We start from the raw sequence: 26,275 nt of genomic DNA on the forward strand, positions 1-26,275 counted from the left end.
GCCATGCTACACCCTTCTGCTCATCTCCAGTACTTCAAGGGATAGTTATTGAAAAATGTGAAACTTCAATATTAATTTGTCTTTTTTTCTAATATGAACTATGTATTCTTTCTTCTGTGCTCACATGTCGAACAGCTGATTCACTCTTAAACTGATTCATAACCGTCTCAGCTCTACATCTCTACATCTGATGTATTTTCAAAGTGTAATTTTGCTCTGATATTTGTAAGACATAAGCAGACCGATGACGAACATTCAGAGAAAAAATGATGTCATTTATTAAAAGCATATATGCCATTGTTAAAAGTTGTTTTTCATCAGTTTGCTGGCTGATAAGCTAATGTTATTGTTATCTGGCTGCCCAGTTCTCCAATTTGAGAAGTATGTAGCACTTCACATACTTGGGTTTTAGGACAGAGTTACAAATTACAGGCCAAAAAGAAGACTAAGAGCATAAAACATCATATAATTCTAAAATCATAGAATCATACAATACCAGGCTGGAAGGGATCTCACAATCATCTGGTTCAAACTTTCTTGACAAAAGCATGGTCTAGACAAGGTGGCCCAGCACCCTGTCCAGATGAATCTTAAATGTGTCTGATGTTGGGGAAAATAGATAATCACTTTGTATTATTTTGAATAGAGGGGCACAGTCTCTTCCACACCTCCTGTAAGTGATATGTGTTAGTGATAATAGTCCATTCTCCCTGTTCTATTTTTGGGGGCTTGAGGGTTTTTTCATTTTTTCTGTTACAATCCCAGGAAACATTAATATTTCATTAAAATAATTTTGTCATCTTATTTCAAGTGGTACAACCCAAAGGCTTTCATAAGATAAAAGAGATCCATCACTTCCACCACTATGCAATCTTTGCAACCATAATGTGTGGGTAATCCATTGTCTGTACTATAATAATAACTGCACCTACTCCCTTCCATCCACACCGATCCCACTGTACTACCAAAAGAAACTAAACTTTTGCAAAGCTGAAACAATTACCAAGTTGTACAACTGGAAAACACTTTTTGTGTGTGTGTGTGTGTTGTAAATATTGAGGAAACAGGAAGGTTTAAAACAGAATTAGCAAAATGAGAAGTAAACATTTTAGATCGGTAAAATGGTTTTATGCATGTTCTAGCAAATAGGTTGTCACTTAAACAAATCACAGAAACTGTAAAACAGCTCTGTATAAGAATTCATGAATTATGATAATTTGCACACTACAAACACCAGACCTTTGTTTAACAATTTATTATTCATAAGTTTTTGACCTTGTTTCCATTCCAAAATAGTACATCTCATACCTTGGGATGGTTCCTATATCTAAATGAATTAAAAGACATGGCAGGTTTATTAACAGTGGTGGACTTCTTTTCCACCAGAATTTATAAGCATCAATCCAAGAATTAAAGGAACAGCTGTCACTACTAATGAGTACTGTGTAAGCACTCCCCAGGCACCACTCTGACAATTTACCTGACATCCAGTATTAGTGCAGTTTACTAAGTGTGTACTTGGCCACAGGGGAAAGAAAGCATGGTCATGACCTCAGAGAAGTTATTTGTTATTTGACAGACAATACCAGCTCTAAAAAAATGGATCACTATAGTGTATATCTGTTAAAGAATCATAATTATCATAATAAAGAATTGTAATATAGAATCACATATATAAGTATATGGGCATAAGCCCATCTCTCATTAATTAGTATATATTTTTTAAACAAATCTCTGAATAGCTTAATTTTCTCCTTGAAAGGTTATGCAATATAATATCTCGGCAAACAACATTTTTTCCCATTTTGACTGTGCCAAGTACGCACCAATTACAAAAGACAGATGCCTTTGTATTCATTTCACCGTTAATCTCCATTTCTTATATACAAAGTTCTAAATTTTAAAAACAACCACAGATGTTTAATAAGCACCAAAATGTTCTTTACACTTTTGTTCTGGCAGCCTCAGAAGTTATTTTATGTATTTGAAACTAACAACCTTTTTATCATGCCAAAGACGCTTGATCCTAATTAAACAAAACACCAGAAATTTAAGCACTGATGTGTCATCTATTAAAGTGAACATTTAGACAGACTGTCAGCTTTTCAACTTGCCTCCTTTCCAAGTTGTTTTACTTCTCAAGATTCCCAAGAGGTTCTGTAACTGCACGAAAATGACAAGTGTACTATTGCTTCATTTGATATTGTGCAAATATCTAAAGGGTATAGAGGTTATATGCATTGATAAGTAATCCAGACATCAAAAATCACCAGTTCTTCTGTCATCGCTCTTACTTTATAACAGGCTCTTCTCAGCCCCTACACTACTACATAGACATGAAATTAATATCTATATTTGCATACCTATGAGAAAGGCCATGTTCATGCTGTGAGGTAACATTGCCATATGCAATTTAAAAAAAAAAAAAAAAAGCTGATGAATTCAGAAACTTGTAGTTGAACACAAAACATATATGTTGTAAAGCAGGGAAAGCAATAACTTCATTTTAGACTCAAGGATGCTAAATCGAAACAAATTCCATAGACTTTTTGGAAAAGACTGAGAAAAATCAGGTGCCTATAATGACATAGCCAGGAGAGGGGATTTGAATTCCATTAAGCTGGAAAAGAACTAAACTGTTGCTTCTCAGTTCCTGCACATGTATTCTAAGCAATAACCCCCATGATACCCATGTTATGGGTACTATACCAGTTATGGGTATAGCATGCTATATATATACTATACCAGTTATGGGTATAGATGGCTACATGATACTCAGGGTTGCAGAGTAACGCTGTACAGATTTCCCATCTCTTAGTATCTCATCTGCTCAGAGTGGAACAGGCTTCTGTACACAAAAGATGTAGCTAGAGGTAGGTGCCAAAACACTTGGCAGCTGAGAAAACCACAGATTGCTAGGGAGTTTTCAGACCTCCATATGTTGGCAGCCACTGTGTTGAGCCTCTCTGTTTTTAATTTAATAATCTTCCAGAATCCCATTTTAGATCCTATTTTGGATTTGGCCCCCAAATTACAATTTCAAAGTCAATTTAAAACTTCACTGAAAATCAATAGGAGACTGTTTTTGAGACTATGACACACTGTATATTTGTGTGTCTGTAGCCTTATGAGCAATATGTTAGATTTTTCTAACCTAATTTATCTTTCACCTGGAGGACACTTCTTTATCAGTTAGTTTAGCCTGCAATCTATTATAGCTCAAGAAAAAAAAAAAAAAAAAACAAAAAACACATCACCTTCATCACTATCATTTTCACTCTATGTTAAACAATCATGTAAGCCATTTGCTGTAGTGTTTTGCTGCAGACACTATTGTTCTACACTGCATGGTTATAAAAATAATAAAGACTTTTCAGGAGCTTCACTTTTAAATTGCAGGCACTGCACAAGCTTTCCCTGTTTAGTGCATTAAGCTTGCATAATAAGTTTGATAAGGATTTTGGCATATCAAAGTTGAGACATTGTACATATGATTTGCAGTGATTTCAGAATAAAAAACATTTCTAAAAGTGAAGGAAGAGTACTTGCTCTCTAAAAAGTACCTCACCTAATATATGTAAATGTACAGACTAAGAACTGTGCAAATTAGCATCAAGCATATATATCAATGTCTTGTATTGTCCATAAGTATAAAGAAAAAAGAAACCCAAACTCTAATGTAGATTTTTTAATTGTCTGAAGTACAAAAGCTCAAAAGTTTAGAGAAAGCCATCAAATAAACCTACTTCTGCTTAGCTTCATAGAAACCTAGTGAAGAACTGCTGCCCTCTATGAGGCTGAGGATGCCTTGCCCAGACCATGGATTAGATGATGGATAGGTATGCTCTGACAGCTTCATTAGCATGAAACTGTGTTATTGTGAGCATGCAATGCAACATTTATAGCATCAAAGAAAGCAAGAGACAAAACTGAACTGTGAAATGTCTAGGTTACAGACTTTAAAAGGGAATATTGACTTCTTGTGGTTTGTGTCCTATTTATTTTAACAAGGGATATCTTAATGGCTTTCATTTTCTTTGATCTTAAATTTAGTTAGTTAGTAAGCAGATACGTGATTATGTATGTGTAAATTTATTTTTTAAAATATTTTTGTTCTAACCCATTTTTCTTGATAATTTAATTGCAAGTCAAACTGGAACAATTGCATGACAAATCCTAGCAATTATGATTCTGTCATAGAAATGCTTATACTACTTAAATGCAGTAGCACAATCCATTAGGCAAGTGATTAAAAGATATCTCTGTAATAAAAAAACAATTTATAAGACAACAGTACTCTTAACAGTTCAAGATAGGTGACAGTGACTGTAAGATTGCTGTAGACAAACAAATGATCAAATGGAATTACAAAACTGGACAGAATCGGGCATTGTTGTTTAAGCAGATTTGTCAGATTAAGCCCAGTGTCATCAGGAACTATCAAACACTGAACCAGTGATGCTTAAACTCTTGTGAGAGGAAGTAAGATTCCAACAGACATGTTGACATCAGACACCATAATTTCCATATAATTGTTCTAATCAACTGTTTGGTGTAAGTTGTTTATTTTTATTATCATAATTGATAACTTGTGTTGTTAAGATAAATATTTAATCAGGCATTTTTACCTGTCATTGCTTATATCTGCATTTACATCAAAAGCAAATTTTAAAAATATTGGGAGAGGAATGAAACAACAGAAAAAATAAAATTGGACTAAACCAACTATACAAATGCCTTCATTTCATATCTTTGCTTTTAATAAAATGAGTGTCTGAAGTTCTTCTAATAAGACAGAAATATTACAAAGAAATTGAGAAAAAAATCTTTGCTACTTTATTAACTTTTATTTAATAGCAAAGATGAGGTAACTTCATTCACATGAAAGCAGAGATAGATATATTGTTAATTAAAGTGTATGCTTACAGAATACTATGACTAAGAGAAACTGACAATGCCATCGAACAAAAGATATGCATAGAAGATGATCATAGATATATCTGACTCTAGAAAAGCCAGATGCTTCAAAAATGGTTTTTCCGTTATAAGAGGAGTGTGAATAATCCTTTGATGTATAGCCTTGAGAAGCAAAATCTATGAAACCATCAGAGGAACTATGAATACATCATTTAGTTTAAGATAAGGATACCGTTCTCTTAAGTTACAATAGCTGAGAATTTAGTTCAAGAAAAAAGGCTAGACTGTAAGGGGAGATACTAATAGATATTGTTAAAATAAGGCTAACTGAATCTGTAAGAATGATAATATGACCAGCAACTGTCAATGCTGCTCCTATCATCTGCCACTTCCATTGGTTTCATTAAATTTCAAGTTAAAAGAATGTATGTTTAGATATAAACAAGTTCTCAATAAAATAAGCTTCAGGTCAATAAAAGCAATGGACCATCCACTAGCACGGGATTTAAGTGTTTTCAGAAGTCTAGAGTAGCTGTAGATTAAACATTCGGGGCAAGATTGATCAGCCTCAGCATATGTGGCTTGTCTCATATGAGATGCTTTACAATATCCAAGGTATCTGCACAGGACTGGAAGATATGACCAAGGACTTATGAGTGTATGACCTTCTGGAGTGGCAGATGAAGACTGGCCATGGCAGATATGGCAGCTCAAAGGGAACTAGACACCTGTGAAAAGACAGGTATATTTCACCTTCCCTTAGATGTCCAGAAGTTTGAGATTTAGCATATGTTAGTACATCTAGACTTAAATAAGTGTGTGTGTGTGTATATATATATATATATATATACACACACTCTTATGTAAGTGTATATAGACTTACGATAAAAAGAAAAGGCAACTTCGGAGGGAAATTTATCCCATTTACCTTAGACACATAGGACAGAATTAAACTACGTTAGAAAACTTTTTTATGTTTAACTTAGGCATGAACTTTTTGCTGCCAGTAACATTGTTTCTTTGGAATAAAGAAACCAAATACCAAATTTCCTATACCCTTCTTGTGTTTACTTTTTGTACTGTGATCAGAAAGAGTTGGTTGACATCCCTGGCTTGTAATACATAGTTTAAATGTATTTAACCCCAGACTAAAGGTCAGTTTTGTACAGTGAACTCCAGTTTTTGTCCTTTCATGCATGATTAAATGGTAATTAAGTTTTAATGAAAAGCATTAGACTGATTACAATTAACATAATCACTCTTGTCAGTTCATGTCCTCATGCTCTACATGCTGAGTTGAGTAGGTAAGACAAAGCACTTTTAATAGTGTTTAATCATTTTGTAAGCATCAGCAATTTGTATTTTTCCATTAAAACTACATCTAATTGTATTTACAATCAACAGTAAGTAATTTATATGTGATATTTTCTGATCTACCTCACACTATCATTTCACAGCACCTCTTTTTTAGGCAGATGCAGTAAGGTTTTTCTAGAATGCAAACTACAGAAAGTAATCAGCACGTTCACGGCACAGTGAAACAAATTCTCCAGCTGAAGGTTATCACTTTATGCTTTTTCTTTAAACTGTTCATTTGGTCTGATACTCTCAGATGTATATCCTTTGCATGATCCTGTAAGTGGATGTTCATTGATCATCCCAATTGCATAATGCAATAGAGAAGCTGCGTTTGTAAGAGGTCCAGATTCTTGAAGGTTTCCAATCCTGTACAATTCTGCATCTGAAGTTTACTTCTTGGATTGTAATTAATATTTAAATAAAATATACTCATTAATAAATGCAACACTTGAATATCCTTCAAGTACCACTAAGACACAAAACTCGAGCAGTTATATTCATAGAACTTGTAATAAAACATCTACATCTTCTGCAATTACCAGAAAAAGTTTAAGCAGCTCCAGACTCTTTTATTCATTGGGTTACAAATTATAAAAGTAGTGAAATTTCAATATTCTGTGCAGCTTTGCTCTAAACTGGCCTACAGTTTGAACACATGATGAACACTAAAGCATGTAAAGATCCTCACTTATGCACAGATTAATTAAACTCCTTCACAGATCAAGGCCACAGTGGTCTGCCCATTGCCTCAAGGAGACTAAATAAACTAAGCTCTGAATTTTAGATTAAATAATTTAACATACACTTTAACATATTCTTTAAATCATATTTTTTTACCCTTTACAATCAAAAAATTAATAAATCATTTCACTTGTCAAGCAGGGTGAATGAAACTTTAATATAATTTTCCTTTTACTTGAGCTGAGGCATTCATTTCTTCACCACTAATTCCAATTAATTTGAGTAAGACATACTCTGCAATTGCTAGCATGATCACTGAGTGCATCCATTATACTAAGATGACAAAATCAGTTCATCACCCTCAAAGCATTAAATTGTCTCCTACTTACTCTAAGTATCACTGAAGGTCAAGAATGTGTTGACAAATCTAACTGCTTAAATATTATCTCCTTTCAAAATTTTTGTATAAACATAAAATTATTTCAAATAATACAACATAAAATGTGTTTGCTAACCCTAACAGAGTAAAAAACTCCTTCATTTCCACAAATGTAAAATTTAACTTTTTTCAAACAACATGAAAAGCTGCCTATTATATATATTACACTGGTCAGAAATTTTAGAAACATTTATTCTGCTGTTTGTCTTTAATTCATTTTACGTACTTTTAACTATGTATCTGGGGCTGATGACAGGGTCTGTGGTTTTGGGGGTAAAACATTCAGAAAAACCAAGCAAAATTAAGTAAACAGGTAAATGTAAAATGCACTCTTTAGAAACCAGGAAACCCCTAAAGTATATTTCCTTATGCAAATAATAATGAATGAAAGCTTCTTAGTGCCCTTTGTTTCTGAATGACAACACCTCCAGAGAAGGTTTTAAATAATACTCCTACTCTCACACATTTTATTAAGGCATAATTTTCTTATGTTACTAAGCAGAAATACACTTATGTACATTTTATCTAGATATATAAGGATGCAATGACTGAGTCAAAGACAATGATATAGTCTTCCCGTCATCCAACTTTCAGTTTTTAACACTTCAGTCATAATATCACAGAAAAACTCCACATACTCAGTTTTATAATATTATGAATTATACAATATCACAGCTCCTCTATACAAAGAGGAGTTTTCACTTTAGACCTGAAGATGAATTTGATTAGTCTAATAGTAAATTTTAAAATATTTTTCAATATGGTAAAATATACTATATTCTTCAATTTAATCATATACATAAAGAGTGGTTACAATCATAAAAACGATGCATCATGCAACCAGTGTTTTGAGAAAAAAAACCCAAACATCATAAAGTATAAATGCAAAATAATTTATTACTAGGTAGCACCGGTGGGAACATTTAAAACTATCAGTGTAGAAGAAAACTTATGTTTGTACAAATGCATTTTGACTTGTTAAATAATGCTACTTAGATAATGCTAGATATGTAGTTGCTGTACAAAACAAGGAATAAAAAACCTGAAACATTCAAAACAAATCTAAAAATTCTCCCTAGTCATAGCTATTTGCAGAAATAGATAAAATAATTATTTTTTTTCTTTTAATATGGACGAAGTTGTAAGATAAGAAACAGTTAATAATATAAGAATAATGCATAGAATTAGTGTGAATAATTATTGTATTTGAGATGAAAAAATATTTACATACTTGAATACTGAATGGAGAAGCCCGATTTGCTGATGAAGAAATCACTGTCAAATTGCAGTGTTAATGAGTTGAAAGTGCTGTGAATATCCTCTGGAAGGGCTGAGCCACTCCATTCTTTCAGAAGTATGCTGCTCTCAACAGGCCCATCCCATACCTTCAAGATGTCATGAGCGACCTCAGTGTCAAAAACAATAAAATGCAGACTGCAAAGAGAAAGTAAAAGCACTGTAGATAACTTATTAAACACAATTACACAAAACTCCAAGCAAACATTCCCAAACTGTACTTGGTTTTGAGATGCTATTTAGGGCTGAAGGTCCTCCAGATTTGTCCATTTTTACTGTTGGATGAGCTGATCTTGTAAGAGAGATGCTATTCCGTTCTATAAAAGTCAGACTTACAGAAAACACCATTACGGGGCATATAGTACTTGTTTTATAAATGCAATTATTTTTATGATAAATATTTTAAGGGATAAGAACTTTCATCAAAGATTTCATCTATTCAAATGAGGATACCAAGAACACTGATTAGATTGAATTACATGCAACTGAAAAAAAGCAGTAGCTACTTGACAGTAGCATACACAGCACAGAGAATTCTGTCAGCATGGCATTTCCTTTCCTATAGAAAACCAGAAAATGTATTTTCCTATCTTTGCCTTATGCCAAAATTAATAAAATATAAATTTATGTTATAATAAAATAATCTGTATTTACCTCCAGGTGAAGTATTAGACTTAGAAAGCTGTTCAAGAATGCTGTTACTAGTCAAAATATGTGCATTGACTTTGAGTTCTGACTGCTTACATGTTTAACATTGATGAAATCTCATAGGTGAATATCAAAACTTTTTTGTTTCAAATAGTTGTGTGTTGATATTTCTTCATTAGATTTGTCATTATTTGGAAATAATTAATTTTAAAATTATCACTTAAATGTAAATGATGCATTGAAATCACCTGTGACAGAGTGGGTTCATTATTTGGTTTAGTGAAATGGGATTTTTATTAAAAAAACCCCAATAAACAAACAAACAACAACCTCCAGTGAATAACTCACCATTTGCTTATATTGTTTTACTGCTTTACTTTTATAAAGTAATTTTCATTTAAGTGATCAGCTAAACTGTTGTCCACATAAAGAGAATAATGAAACAGCTTACTATTCGCTAAGTTTTGGCTCAAACTGGATAGTTAATATTCTGAAGTAACATGTTTACTGGAAATCACATACTTCTGACACTGGAGTATAAAACTAATCTCTGTTGCATATAATTAAACATAGTAGTATCATTATTTTAGATTACAGAAATTAAGATTATCTATCTTGACTGGATGTTAAATGTTTTTGTTACATTCTTGCTTTCACAGCAACTTCTTGTTAGGAGCGGACAAACTAGCTTGAATATTGCAGACAATTTGCCATTTCAAATTTTTTGAATCTGTGTGTTACTAAGGATCTTTAAATATTGGTATTTCTTTCACCTGAGTGATTTAACTATACATCAGTCACAAAGTATGATAGTCTTTCTTGTTGGAATGTCAAACTGATGAGTAAAAACTGTTTTAAAAGTCCTTCTTGTATTACTAATTTTCTTTTGCCTGAGTTCTTGAATCCTTCCATCATCTTTCCATAAATCATTATAGAAGTAAAAGCTCCAGATTCCATCATTCAGTTCTTGGTATGTACCTTTATTTCACAGATTAGTCACCAGCTGTGTTTCCCTCATTTTCTGTATTCTTCTAATTTCTTCCCTTTTTCATTATGCTGCCTAATCTACATGGGAGAAATCTTCCAGTCTTTATCTATTAAGCATTCTCTCAGTCCTGTACACATTTCTTATTAAAATCTCATATTTTTTCTCAAACTTAATTATTCTCAACATCTTCTGAGATGTTGCTGGTTTTATTATTCATACGATTATGGGGGAAATGTCTGATACTTACATAATTCAAAGTGTTATATATGTTAATAATGATATGATGAAAGAGAGCAGGAATGGAAACTGAAAACCTGTCAGAGTTGTATATAAACCTTTATAGAACTAATCTTCTCTGCTGCTGCTGTTAATTGTCAAATCCTCCTCAGATCAAGGCATTCATGACAAAGAGACATTTTCTAATAGATACCCAACAAGGTCCAAGATGCCTGATGTCTGAGCACTCCTGGCAGAGAGACAGGAACTTTACAGGTGTTTGATATAATGTATTTAAGAAATAGCATTGACTATTATATTTTATTTAAAACAAATTATTAAATTGTGTGTGACAGTAAGATATAAAAGACTGTCATTAGAATGACTCGAGAAGGATTTTGAAACCACAGTTGACCGGTGTATTGTGTCTGGCTGAGATAGAGTTAATTTTCTCCATAGCAGCCCTCACAGTGTTGTGCTCTGTCTGTGTAGCTGGAAAGGTGTTGGTAACACACCGGTGTTTTGGCCACTGCTGAGCAGAGCTGGCACAGCATCGAGGCTGTCGCTCCAACATTCCCCCCTCACCAGCAGGCTGGGGGTGGGCAAGGTCTTGGGAGGGGACACAGCCAGGACAGCTGACCCAAACTGACCAAAGGGATATTCCATACCATATAACATCTGCTCAGCAATACAAGCAAAGAGAAAGGAGGGAGGGAGGGGGGGCATTCGATATTAAGAAGTTTGTCTTCCAGAGCAAACGTTATGTGTACTGAAGCCCTACTTCCTGGGAAGTGGCTGGACATCACCTCCTGATAGGAACTAGAAAATATTTTGTTTTAATTTGCTTCCTTGTGTGGCCTTTGCTTTTGCTTTATTAAACTGCCTTTATCTTGACCCATGAGGGTTTTTTTCTATCTTATTTTCTCCCTGCAGCATTCTGCTGAGTAGGGTGGTGATAGAGCAGCTTGGTGAGCACCTGGCGTCCAGCCAAGGTCAATCCACCACAACAGCTTGGCGCTTTAGTTTTTTTACAGCTAAAAAAAGGCATAGCAGTGCACTACTCTACTACAATGAAGATTTATAGGACATATTATTTAACGAAATTCACAGTTCTGAATTAGATACCTAAGTGTCCTCTACACAATTTAGATACTCAGGTTCCCTAGAGGAATGGTACTCATAAATGCCAGCAAGACAAGCATCAACTTTATTAATGTAAGGAGGGATTAATACAGAAAAACTTATGTAGAAGACTGTGAGGATATAGGGCATAGACTATAATTTATAAAACACTCAAGTCAACAATAAATACTGACATTAATCATGTACCTTATTGTCTTTCCTGGATCTGCTTCAATAATCCAAGTGCAATGAAGATTGTTGTCATATGGTGCTGGGTAACCAGGGGACAAAATTCGTCCCGATGTAGCAGCATGAATTCGACCACCACACTCAGCTACAAAATAAGTAAGGATTACATATTTTTAAGAAGACCATAATATTTTGCACTTCCATTTTCTGTCCATTCCATATCTCTCTGTCTATTAAAAAGGCAACAAAAAGATATAAAATCTCATATACATACAAAACAGGACATGTGCACAAGCTACAAATGCACATATAATTATCTCATTCCTACCTTGTTATAAAGCAATAAATCATAATTTGGTGATTATGTTATAGCTTTAGTTTAAAGCTTTCAAGTTACTTCTATATATCTAAGTTTAATTACATCAAAAAGCAGTTAGGTATTGCCTAGTAATTTCCTTTACCATTTAGAAATTTAAATGCCATATGTCTACAAAGTTACACAGTAAATCTAAAAGCTATGATTTGAAAGTATGTAATATCTGGTCTAAAACTTATTACCTTATTATCAATGCTATCTTAAATTTGTGGAGAGACCAATTGCATTGATAAGCATCCAGAAATATATGATTCTTAACACTGCTTGTTTAGACATCATGCTGTTGTCTGGTCAGGATAAAGATGCACCCTGATGAAACTGAAACTGTGTAACAGTCAGGTGCCACTGAACCAAAAAGGATCAGTAACTCTTCAGTTAAGTGATGTACCTGAATTCCTACTTCATTTACAGTGTTGCCTTATAAGTAGTGGTACTAAAAAATGCTACCATAGGGAACTCTTCAAGCACAGATGTACAGCAAGCATAGTGTAAGACACAGATGATGAAAGAACCATGTCAGTTGGACCAAAAAATCTAGCAACAACACTCTTAACAAATAATAAACCTTATTCATGCCACCGAGTCACTGCTGAGAACCAAATTGTTAGCATGAAGGAAAATAACTGTAGAGGAAACAAGGTGACTGATTTACTTACCTATCCTGCTGGTCTGATCACTCAAAACACTATATATTATTTATAGAACTACAGCAGAAAAGTGCTTTAGTACATAATTTCTTCAAATGTAAACTTTGCCTAAGATTTCAGTTAGTTTTCATTATACAAGAAAGTTCAGAATGCAATAATTGCAGTGATAGATAACTACAGTTAAAGAAATGACTGATACAGTACTGTACTTAGCAAAGAACTCAAGGTAACTCAAGATAACAAAAATTAATTAAACTCAAACTAATTGACAGATTTGGTTTAGAATTATGAGAATGCTAATTTAGAAACTTAGAATAAGTGATAAAATCGGGGATGATACATTATATAGTTCATACATTTAAAAAGAAAATCTATTTTAGAGCAGATCACAAGTAAACTTTCAAAAGTGATTATAAAAAATATCCAAAAAGTTTGTTTTCCAATATGGAGAAATAAGTACACTGTAAAATCAGCACCTCAAAGAGTATGGTATATAAAGAAATATACTATAACAAACAGAAGTGACATACTCAAACAAGTTCTATAATCTTTTAGAGAAGGAATTACAGGAATTCATTAGTTTCCTTCAGTAAGGCTTAGAACATAGCAAAAATGAAAAAGAATGCTAAGACCAGTATAGAAGTGTATTGTTGAAAATTACTAGGTGTACAATATGTGGAATATGTATGGGCTTTAAAGCCCCTATATGTACGGGCTTGAAATTTTTTGTGAATGAGATTAAAATGATTGTAAATGTCACTGGAGAAAACAGCAAATATCAAATGCTGATCTAAAACATAATGAGCAAAAAAGAATAGGAAGCCACAAACAGGATGATACCAAGAAAATGTGTCTAAGAAAGAAAGTGATGCTTGGAAGTTCATGGCAACTTAAGAAAAAGGAAGAAATGGGAAGACAGTCAAATCAGAGTAGAAGTCATAAAACTCTAATAGCATAAGATAAAAATGAAGAAAGAAAAGAAAATAACACCAGAGGGGGGAAAAAAAGAGAGCATGAAATAATCTGCAGATGCTTAACTGAATTTTCAAGGATCTTCATGACAAGTTTTCCTATGCACAGAATGGTAGAAAAAAATTACATTTTTATGAAGATTATGAAGAATGTTTGTGAAAGGCTGTTTAGAAAGATTCACTTTTAGAAGATTTTCAGAGAGCATGGTGAACATTTGACTTCTTGGGGAGCTAATTAGTGTTTCAGGAGACTTAAATTGAGAAGCTAAAGAGGGAGTTTATACAAAACTGATGTAACCCCCAAATAAGATATTAAAGATAGGAACAAAAACAGCAAATAAAAAGATATGTAAGAGATAAAGGTACATAGAAAGATAGCCTTGTGGTTGAACAGACAGAAAGCAAGAACAAAATCTCTCTCAGGATACAAGTAGAAAATTGGCCATTCAATTGATATTGGGACATAATTCTGCTTAGAGATGAAATGAGATCCTCAAGGAATAAGAGATTTTGGTACAAGTGATTCCAAAAGCTGTGCAACAAAATACCGAAACCAAATCTAGTAATGTAAACTCAAAGTATAATAAAAAAAAAAAAAAAAAAAAAAAAAAAAAAAAAAAAAAAAAGAGTAGCAATTATAGGTGAAATATAGAAGTTTAAAGGTATATATGGTTATCAAGAAAACCGAAAATAAAAGTAGGGATATGGGAGCAGAGGGAGCATTACGTAGTAGTGATGAAGTAAACTAAATAAAGACAGCATGAAAAAACATACATATTTGTCCAAAATATTTTGGAGAAGAGTTATGAAAGGTGTTCTACAGGAGCAAAGATAGGAATTTTCTTTAGATTCACTTGATCCTGAGTTCTGTATCTTCCTACAGGTCAGATTGCAATATACTTGATTTTTATTTTTAATTAATTTTTCTTAAATACTGCATGGTTGAGATTTTAAACACCAACATATAGATTAGAGGACAAATCACCATACTAAGAAAAGGAACTAGATAGATGGATTTATTCACCTTATAGACTTGAAAACAACAAGTATTTTATAATTGATTCAAATACTTGGTAGTGAACACAGGCACAAGAAAATATTACAGAAAATGACCTTATGGTAATGACTTCATTTAAATTAAATAGGGAGATAAGCAAAGGTAGGACTAATGATGGCCCTTCTCTACAAAAGGGCAAAACTTAGAGGAAAAGGAAGCTAGCCAATTAAACTGAAGAGCTTGAGGACTTGAATATATAAAAAGCCTGGAAAAATCTTTAAATCAAAATTGGAAAGAGTTGCTTTGACCTGTCATATATATGAGAAAACTTACAGATAGAATTCTAGAATCAAGTGGAAAAAATAACACCTCTACTAAGACAGCAGAAATGCTGTCCACTGATGTTTTTTCTGGCACTCAGCCTCTGGGTAAGATGAACTTTTGAAAGGAATGGATCCTGCTCCTTTGTAGGTTGCAGATCTGTGAATGTGTTCAGCAGGAAGTGGCTCCTGGAACGGAGAATGTAGCACCCAATATGGGAGAGAGCCAAGACCCTGCAGGGCAGGTGAGAACTGAAAGCAATTGGTGGCCTGACTGTAGCAAGCAACAGAGATAAAAAATAAGCATCAGAAGACACATAGAAAGAAAGACTTTCCCAAGGACTCGAGGGAACTCCATGTGAAATCAGAACTCCGTAAGTCACTGGTAATTTGCTGGAGACACAAAACTAGAGGAGAGAAACTGCCCTAGCAAAGGTACAATGGACAATAGCTATACTGGCGTTCAGTTATTTTATGCATTTCACCTAGCACTTCTCTATTTAACATTTACGTTGGTTGCAATGAAACACAGTTTTAGTCACTTGAAGACATGATATTTAAAGAAAAGGTCTGCCTCAAGGCTCTGACAAATGGAGTATCCTAGCATGGCAACAGTGACTCAAGAGCACAGAGATAAAACAATCCACCAATGTGGGATGAAAATTAGGAATTAACTTCATAGGAATGAGATGCTGAAATAATTTCTGATTAAAACAGACAAGGTAAAAAAAAAAAAAAAAAGTTTATTTGCTTTATGATGGGGCTTGCTTAGCTTATGAAGTGCTTAGATAATACCACTGTCTGTGACAGAATATCAGACTCAATGATATCATAGGAACGAAAGCAGCAGTCTTTCATCAAAGGCTGCCCTATAGGAATAAGTGTTTCCCTGCAGTTTTGTAGCCATTAGAGACAGCCAGCCATTTCAGAGAAGTTATACTTGGATGTCCAGATTAAAATCTTTACTTGAAATTTAAAATAAGTCTACAGCATTATCATATCATAATGCTTTGTTTTTTTTCTTGAAACACCAGAATGAAATCTTTCATTGTCACAGTCCATATTACCTATGCAAGTTGGCAGAGGTTTGTCCCAAACTCTTCGATCTCCACTTAAGCAGGTCATAATACTACTACCATGCATTGTATATCCAGGATTACAGCTGTATAAAATGACAGTGTCTATAAAATGTCCTTCATCTCGGATTTTGTAGCCATAATTTGGTATGCCAGGATCTTCACACTTCACTAGATCAAAACCTGCAAACAGAAATGGGAAGAGAAGAAAAAAAGACACAGAGATATAAAAGATCAAACAAAAAATAATTCCAATGAATCTGATCTGGATGCAAACTATATTCTCATGATACAATTAGATTAGATGTAAACACACGATCAGAGATAAATTATATATAATTTCAGTAAATCAGAAACTGAAACACCAAGAACTAAATATTCATTTGATATTGATTATGGCATTAGTTTATTGAAGAAAGTGCTTTATATACACTATCTTAAAAGAAATTAGTGAGCATTTTATTAATTTATACCACTTATATTCTCTCATTCTTTTTTTATTCAGAGGAAAGGAAGTATTGACCCTGTATTTAGCACTAAGTGGGAGCTTCACATCCTCTTCTAATCTCCATAATGAAGACAACAGACCATAGTGGTAACTCAGGAAGAAAATGCAAAGGTTAGTTCATCCATCCTAGTGTCAAGATATCATGGCTTCAGTTTCTTCTCTGCTGAAATGAAGAAATATTCCTACACAAATTTTCAATTAGCATTCCCCGTTTTGGCCTATTAACATGCTGAATGTGTTAAATAGCTCCCTCTGTGCTCCTTGTAATAAGCAGTTCTACTCTGAGCAGCTACAACTCTTTCCATGTTTTACCCTTTCCTCTCTGCAAAGTGAGCCACAGTGCTATAAAAATCTATCACTATTGAAAATAAGCTTGCTTTTCTTGATTACATTTGCAGACTCGGGCAGAAATCCATGAGGCCTCACAGATCACAGATTGAAATTCACTTTAGTACTACATTAGAATACTATAATTGAATTAAATACAACCTAATACAAACATATGAAATTAAAAATTAAAGTAACTGACCTTGATATTACTAACTTAAAAACTTACTGGGGCTCTTACAGAGAAACCTTATTTGAAAATCAATTTTTCTGAAGACAGAAATCAATTCAAATTGTAGAATAACATTTGGCATTTAGGAAGAGCCAAAAAAAAAAAAAAAAAAAAAAAAAAAGGTTGGGTTTTGTTTATTTTAAGACTAAAATATCCAACCTGTAAAAAGATGTACTAGCCTTTGGCATTATTTTGACTAACATGGTTTTGAAAATAATTCTGTTACATTGCTAAATATGTAGTATGTATATACAATAGCATACACATGTTAAAATATATTGATTTTCATTACAAAAGTTTGTGTAGGTGTGTGTATGTTTATAAAGAAATAAAATAATACTACTCCTCCCCATCACTCTCCAAATGTGAAAAGACCTTTCACCTGTCAGTAGCACTGTCCCCAGGTGAATTACCTGCTTCTTCAAGAGCCTCATAGTCTACAAATACTCACTGAACTGTATTTCTATATCTGTAAATGACAAAATACTCCTGCAAGTTGTAAATAAGTAAACACAGCTTTGGTAAAGACAATGTATTTGAGTACACAGTAGTACATATAGGAATTTCTCAGCCTGTGAATGTGTCAGAGGACATGAAGTCTCACAGAAATATATTGCTTATTTAAATCTTATTTTTGAGACTCTGTGGGAACATTTATGGCAATAGAGGAGTTAGGATTTTCTGTCAGTCTTTTTAAACTCAAATCTAATATAATATTTACTTGGGGTAATGTTTTAGATAATCTGATTGTAGAGAACATAACCACTCACTGTGTTGGGTGTCAGAATTCAATTTCCTATTTAACACAATACAGAAACAAATAACGTGCAAATAAAAAATATCTAACTGGAAGCAAAAATAAAAAATCTAAATTTAAATATCTTTGAGACACTAAACCCATCAGAATTTGCTGGTTTGGTTTGGATTATTCAGACATTTCTATCAAAAGACCACCTTGTAAAATTAATACTGATTTTAATTTCTTCTAATTATTGATAATTCAGGAAAAGTCCAGCATCCGTCTCAGTTTTTACAATATTACAAAATGCTGTTTTAACAATATTATGCCCATAAAAAAAACGTTAGGTACAAATATTCAGTGTGACCAAATAAAGAGCATTATTCCTTTTTGTATCTGAAGTACAGAATTTCCCTTGCAAGGACATCCAACAAAGTAATTGCTGTCTTTTAAGCCAAATTTTTAAAATGCCACTTTGAATACTGCAGAAAAAATATAAGAATGACATCATATAATTTGTGATCACACGTTCACTACACTTTTCCACACACAAGACTATGTCTGTCAATCAGCCTATTAAAAATTGGGGTATTTGACGTGCAAGTAGATGTTGATAACCGTGTGCCAATATTGCAGGATCTTGCCCTGTGTGTTCACAGTCAAGCTGCCTTTTCAGCTCTTCTTATGCAGTTTCTTCCCCTTCCCACTATGCACAAAAAAACCAGAACTTTCCATTCCCTTTTGCCCTGATGCTCTTGTACATTTGGTGTAACTTGTCATAAAGGACCATAGCGCTGTGAAATCTCATTGTTGAAATGTTGCAACAGAACTTCAGTATTAAATTAGAAGCTGTGAACTTTCACAGTGGGGAAATATGGCCATGAGCTCCATACAGTCACAGTACTCAGGTTTACCTGACATTGAAATGAACCAGCAGTCAGAGAAATTCTGCCAATACTCTTACTGCTGAGAAAGAATATTGTACTGGCAAATTGCTGTCAATTATCTTATTCCTGAGTTTCATTACAGGATTATCAGAACAATAAATAGATAAAATCCAGTTAAATTAAAACCAAACCGACCAGAATACATCTTGATGATTGGCCATCACTATTTATCCAACATGATTTGTTCTGTCATATTTGATATAATCATGAATGTACAAATACCAGTTGTCAGGGTAAAAATTACTGACATATCTGTAATGTATGTAGACTATTAATTACAACTTCTTTCAATTCAGTTTAATTATGATGGGTACTGTGGTTCTAACTACATTAGTAAGTAGTGCAGTACAGCAGAAGCAAATCTGGGAAGTGAAACAATGAAGCTGAGGACACGATATCCACACTGTCTGCACTATCTGTTTTCACTTTGGACTAGTTTTTGTGTCTGTTAGTGGGTGGAGTATGCTAAGTGCATCCCTGGAGCACACCATTCCATTCAGTTCAGCTTCAATTCTGTACCCTTCAAAACCTGTCTTCAATAGGAAGGTGGAAGAAGCGAATGTTCGTTTTGAATGTCCAAGGGAAATTCTCAAGGATTCTATATCATACAGTGTACTTTTAACAGAAGCTGATGAGGTTCTGAGATATCTGCAAATGTTTTCTTCACCTAGTTTGAAAGGAAGGATACCATTTACTTACCATATATACATATGCACATTTATACTGCATGTAAACCTACAGTGGCTATATGAAAAATAGTAATCTAAAATAAGTAATTTCCTACTCCTATTTGTGGAAGAAGTCATAAGGTATTTTGAAATAATCATTCTCCTGAAGCCAAACACACAAAAAAGTAAGTATCTAAAAATTATAAACTACCAACCTTTAGGTATTTAGGTTCCTACTTGAAACTAACCTTGAGTTCAATGCTAAGACTTCTAAGAATATGAGAGAAAAATTTATGAGTTCGTAGTCTAGAAAGTGTACAAAAACAACAAATCCACTCTGAATTGTGAGCTATAGTAGTCACCCAAATTTTACTTCCTACACAAAGCAATGCTGAGGCATGTTACATTATGTCTGTCTTAGTAGAACATATAAGCACACTGTTATTAGGGACCAGAATATAGGTCCCCTATGAGCACTACAGAAATTAGGCTGCAGGGCTTTATTCCTTCATTTTTTTCTTTCTGGTTTGGTAAACCTTGTTCATGCTTTGGCACATATACTATGTCAATTAAAACTTAACCCATGGGGATGAAAGAGGACAATTTTTAAAACAGAGGAAATAATTGAACTGACAGTAAAATAAATGCGATATCATAGCCCTTAATACCATGGTCCTACGTGCAAATTTGTTAACAGTTTCTGACAGGTTAACTTTATTTACAAGCTTTATGTTGAATTAATTATTGTTTGTCATTGATAATCTCACTTTATGAGAAACCATATATAAAACTGGCATAAAAGCACAAAATACTCATAAGTTTCTCTCTGTATTCTCTAGTTAATTTTACAGGAATTCAATCAAGTGTTTGTGCTAGATTCAAATCAGATTTGCACTGTTGGGTGTTCTGATGCTGCAGAGATTAATTTTTAATGATCATGGAACCTTGGTCTCAGATATGATCCCAGAACACTGTAACCACTAAGTAAAGGAATACTGTAGCCACCAATCTGTAAGAAAAAAAAAAAAAAAGAAAAAAAAAAAAAAAAAAAAAGAGAGAGAATTTGAAAGAATTTCTTCATCTAAATTTCTTCATCTAAACTTGAAAAACCATGAACCTGTGTTATCATTTCTGTGGACTCTGGCAGTTTGTAGTATGAACTCTATAGACAAAACTGTAAATATGTTTTAAAAGAAAAGCCAGCTGTAGTATTAGCAAAACTGTAGAAGCTTCAACTAAAGAAAAACAGGTCCTGAAAACATAATATGTAGTGTATAGGTGTCATTCAACACTATCACTGATCTCAGCTTAGATGAGTAAATTTATACTCATATCATTTCCTACTGATATTACTGTTTGTTACAAATGGGAAAATATTATTAAAACAGCAATACCACTAATCCCGATTAAAAACTTCCCAAGACAAGCCATGAGGGGTTAATTATTCTAAGTGCAAAAAATTTTTTGCAGCTCATATATTAAGCACTGAAGGATTAAAAGCACACCCCATGGGACTCCAAATACTGTTTAATAATCTCTAATAATTATATTACTTGCTATGGTATACGTATAGACTACTTGGGCCCTGATCAGCATAAAGGTAATGTCTTTTTATTTCTACTTGCCATGGAAGACAGAGGTCATAAATAATGTATTATCTATCTTCAGCTTCTGAAAGTGATGTGGTAAAATATTTTGGTATGACTCCAAAAAAAGGGGGGCAAGCGCATATATAAATCCCATTTCAGTACATACATATATGGAAATATCAATGGATGTTTTAGTATTAAAAAAGTAAGGTTATGTGAAAACGTTAGAAACATCAAGAACTCTGTTAGTGTTAATTAAATCTCAAGTAATTTAAGCTCATAAACATAATCAATATGTTTTACACAGAATCATTTTTGAACTATCAAAGAGTAACTAAAAATATGAAATGGTACTTGAGTTAATGTTCAGAGTCTATAATGGATTTCTAAATGCATGTAAATGTCAACAAATACTCATTCTGCAGTTGCTGCATTTTAAACATCCATAACATAATCTATTTAATTAAATCAATGCAAGTCAAAATGAGAGTTCCTGGCATTTTCATTCTGTCTTGGAACCATTTGTGTGCTATTGAAACCTACAGTTGTAGAGAAAGAACAGTCTATATTATGTACTGGAAAACGTGCCAATTACAAAATCTCTACCTAATTAGAATGATAGAAAAGTCTATAGAAAGGAAAGCGTTTGGATAATGTGGCTATGGTGAGGCATCAGAAACTTGTATGAACTTTCAAAGAGCCTAGGATGACAAATAAACATGGGCTGTATGCACTGGGACAAAATTAGCTCCAGACCTCTTTCTTTTGGATCTGTAAAGTTTTTTGTAAGTAAAGCTGAAGCTAAATGTTTTTATGTCTCGGTGACTGAATATTTTACATTCTAACATCTGAAAGAGACCAAAGGAGCCATGTTTTTCAAATACAGGGATATATTTCTACATGCTTGTACAGCAGAGCGATTTCACAGTAAGTAATGATACCTGCTGTTTTGTATCCTTTGGGAAATTGCGAGTTACACTTTCAATTTCTCAAAAGCTTTGCGATCAAGTGGCAATTCCTTCTTGACTATACTGATGAGACAGGCATTCAAAGGATAGTACTTCCTAATAGAAGTGTCAGCACTTTTTCTTGACATAAGTAACATGTAAGAAAATTTATGTAAACATGTAAAATGTGTAAAATGGTGATGTTAATACATGTTGTCAGTAACAGGTCTTTTGAGCATAAAATGAAAAAGAAAAGAAAGCTTTTCTGTAATTTTCTGCTGTAATAACCATGTTACAAAAAGTTTTAAGGCCTTCTACACCAATTTCAAACCAGATTCTTTGTGTCCATATGTCTTACTAAAAATTTCTGTTCTCCCCTTTTCTATAACATCTAAACATACAAAATAAGAAAGAAAAAATTAGAAGACAGTTTTTGTATGTGGATTTTATCAAAAGAAAGTATTTGTAGTAAATAACAATACTTGCAAGAGATAGGTATGCAAATACATGTGCCTGCATCAAGATGATTACTCTGCATGTATTAAAGCATAGAAGTAAGCTTTTGTAATCAGTAAACAAATAAATAATTAATTATAATTTATACTCAATATAAGAGAAGCAGGGATTAAAGGTGAGCTTCCATGTGAGTATAAGAAATCTAACTTCAAGTGTCTATAAAGAGATATCTTCAGGAACGCTCTATGTCTAGGCCTTCTTTATAATCAGCAGGAAAATGACTCATACAGTCAGTACTTAAAAATATTCTGGGCATTAGTTGTGAGAAGAGCACTGGTCTGACCTTTCAGGGCAAAGGGGAAGAAAATGAAAGGAAATAACATGAACACATACATTTTTTTCTGGTGTTATTTAGTGCAAAGTACTTTGGCTTAACACCTACCAAATGCTTCAGTGATTACAAATACACTGATTTCCTCACAGCCTTTTCTAGAATACTCACTCAGAGTAATCAAGTCACCATGAATACAAAGGATGGATTGAAACATGGAAAAACATTTGTACAAGCTTATAAAAAAACAGTATAGCACAGACAAGACTGAAAGTTAAAGACTCCCACCATCTCTGCAGCTGTGCTTATTCTTTCACATGCTGACAGGGGAACAATGTGCACACAGCACCTGTTATTCTGGCTAATGGTATTGATGCCCCAAGCTTCTTAAAATCAAGTTCTAGGTACACTGTGGTGAACAATTTAGATAATAAAAAACACATAAATCTTGTCTACCTTTCATCATTCTGTCTTAAGCAACTTTCCCTACTTAGGAAGTTTATGGAAACAGAAGGAGTAAGTAGGTTTATAGCATTCATCTTCTTTAACTATCTTTCTTACAAATAGCCTGTTCTCTACATGCATCCCTAATTCTGCTCACATATCATATACATATAGCTTTGGCAGGGTGATTTTAATACTATGCATGACCTTTTGAAGGAATAATCTTAATTTTATTCTTAAATAACTGTATTACAGTTTTAAAAAATTAGAAACATAGTTTTGATGACTGAGAAATTTGTTCCCTATTTACTGTTAATCTCCAGTTATTTAAAAAAATTATTAAATTCTACGGCAGCAAGCTCAATCTATTGAAGCATAAACAATTCCCTCATATAATGAAGAGAAGGGAGAAAACAGCCACATTTCTATATCCGAACTGTTAAAACCCTTACAAATTAATTCTGGATTTTTTCCCCGGAAAATTCACGGTTTTATAAACTCTATTTAATACAAAAACTATAAAAATGGCTATGTAATGTATTTCACATTAGTTATTTCAGAAGGGATCATTTCAACAACTTTCAGAAAGGGAAAAAATTCAGTCAGAAGAAAGCTAAGATCGAACTTTGATATCAGGGGCATACACAAATGACTTCCAATGTCTAATGTTAATAAAATATATCATTTCAATACAAATGGAAAACAACATATGCATATGGACATCTTTTCCCATCTCTGCTAGCCTTTCTCATCTTCAAAGCATACCTGTATTTTAAACTTTATTGCAGGAGATTTTAAAAAGCATCGTTATTCTTGGTAGTAGATGTGAATTACAACAGGAAAACCTGGTGGGTTTAGATTGGATGAGAATCTCTGACCCATACACAGAAATGGCAGGAGTCCTTCAAGAGATTATAACTGGCAATTATCAGAACCAAATCAAAATAACCTTTAACAAATTACCTTTTTCACATGTTCTGATACCTTATATAAAATCTAATTTTTCCTTAATTGAAAATAATAGTTAACATCTTTCTTCTTTCTAATCCCATGCACAGAGGGATGATTCAGTGGTTTAAGTATGATAAACTATGTAATTGTTAGGAACTAAATAAAATGTTTTTCTTTTTAAATGTTCAGAGAGCTTTTCTAAAAAACATCATTCAACTTGTGTATGTGCATATACAATACACATTTTAATTCAATCAGAAGCCTGGGTTTAACTCCAAGTGGTTTTGGAGAACACTATTTAATGATAATGGACTATTCAGCCTGTACTCCTATCATACTATGCTACTACTGTTCTATTTGTTGTGATTTCTCCACTTTCCAACTTAACTCTTGCAACCTTCTTCTTACCAATGGAGTTTCATTTCTCCACTCCATATGCTTCCCATGTTTCTCAGAGAGCTTGTCTTGTTCTCCTCTCTTACATGCGTGTCCTAGTTTTTTTGTCTCAAATATCATCATTCCTAATACCCTGTGGTGCTCTTCTTGCCTGCTGCACCTCTGCAAGTCTCCTTGGTTTGGCACTGCAGCTTCCCTTATTTCAAGCTGCGGACATGGAAACAACAGAGGTGCCCATCTATTCCCTTCCTTCTCTCTTCTTCCCTCCTCTTCAAGTCTGTTTTTTATTTCATTGGTATTGCAATCAGACAGCAATATCCTCACTTTCTCAGGCTATTCATGAGGCAGTAGGCACTGAGAACACAGCATGGTTGGTGAGCCAGTCTCAGCTGGCAGGTAAGCCCTCACCCACTTGTTTTCTCTCTCCCCCACAACAGGATGGGGGAGAGAATTAGAAAGAGAAAAGCAAGAAAATTAATGGGTCAAGATAGACAGTTTAGTAAGTGAAGGAAAAGCAAAAGGGAAAGAAAACCAAAACGAGCAATGCAAAAGCCTTAACTTATTACCAACAGACTCATGCTCAGTGAGTCCCCAAGCAATGGCTATTTCAAAAAAACTTCCCCAAAGTTTTATCACTAAACTTGATGTCATGTGGTACAGAATATCTCATTGCTCTATTCAGGTCAGCTGTGTCACCTCACTCCCTCTTGTCCACCCTGAGCTTACCTGCTGGGGCAGCAGAGCGAGTGACAGAAAAGCTCCTGACACTGAGCAAGCACTAATCAGCTGAAAAAAATTAACTTCATACCAGCTAAACCCAGTACAGATGGACAAAGTGTTCATGTCCATCTTCATCCAGGTCTGCTGAGTGTTCATTACAGAAAAAATACTTTGGAGTGCTCATTCATAGGGTGGGAACTGCTCACATAAAATCTACGTATCTAGAGATTTTTGTCTTCACAAAGTTAGGAAGGTTTTCCTAAAAGGGCAAAACACCAAACTGAGGTGCAGACAACACCATGCCAGCATTTTCATCTCCAAAGTATGTGATAATATAACTTTTCAAATAAAAGGTTAATACAATGCTTATAGTCACCAAATAAAATGGTTTTAATTGTTTCTGCCTTAGAAAAAAAAATAAATCATTAGCACCTACTTTTTACCACAGTTAAAGTCAACAGTTTCATAGATGGTTAAAAAAGTCTTTTAATGAAAAGTGAAAACAACCTTATTTATACAAAGTTGTGTTTTGGTTTTGGTTTTTTTTCCTTATAAAATTTCTGGATTAATCTTTTTGTTTTTAAAGAAGGTCATAACATGATACCTTATTTTCTTTCTATGCCAAAAAGTTTCAAACTTTAATGGTTCTAAAATCACAGATTATACTATACTGATTACAATGATATGGAATGATGCTTAATTTCATTTAAATTATCTGAATATTTTCTGTTTGCAAAAGAGATTTTCATGTTTTTCTGTTCATATACTCATAAGATAA

The 26,275-nt window shown here is 33.6% G+C and overlaps 1 protein-coding gene across 1 annotated transcript in view; it reads right to left on the bottom strand.

Annotated features, from left to right (window-relative positions):
• Window positions 1-26,275, bottom strand: part of CSMD1 (CUB and Sushi multiple domains 1) — a 1,262,314-nt gene that overhangs the window by 218,369 nt on the left and 1,017,670 nt on the right. The window contains exons 24-26 of the mRNA XM_074922368.1: window positions 16,234-16,425; window positions 11,874-12,000; window positions 8,628-8,830 (exon numbers count right to left, since the gene is read on the bottom strand). Coding sequence (XP_074778469.1) covers window positions 8,628-8,830; window positions 11,874-12,000; window positions 16,234-16,425 — 522 coding nt within the window. The remainder of the gene's footprint in view (window positions 1-8,627; window positions 8,831-11,873; window positions 12,001-16,233; window positions 16,426-26,275) is intronic.

This window comes from Athene noctua, chromosome 1 (genome assembly GCF_965140245.1).
Source record: "Athene noctua chromosome 1, bAthNoc1.hap1.1, whole genome shotgun sequence".
Lineage (NCBI taxonomy): Eukaryota > Metazoa > Chordata > Aves > Strigiformes > Strigidae > Athene > Athene noctua.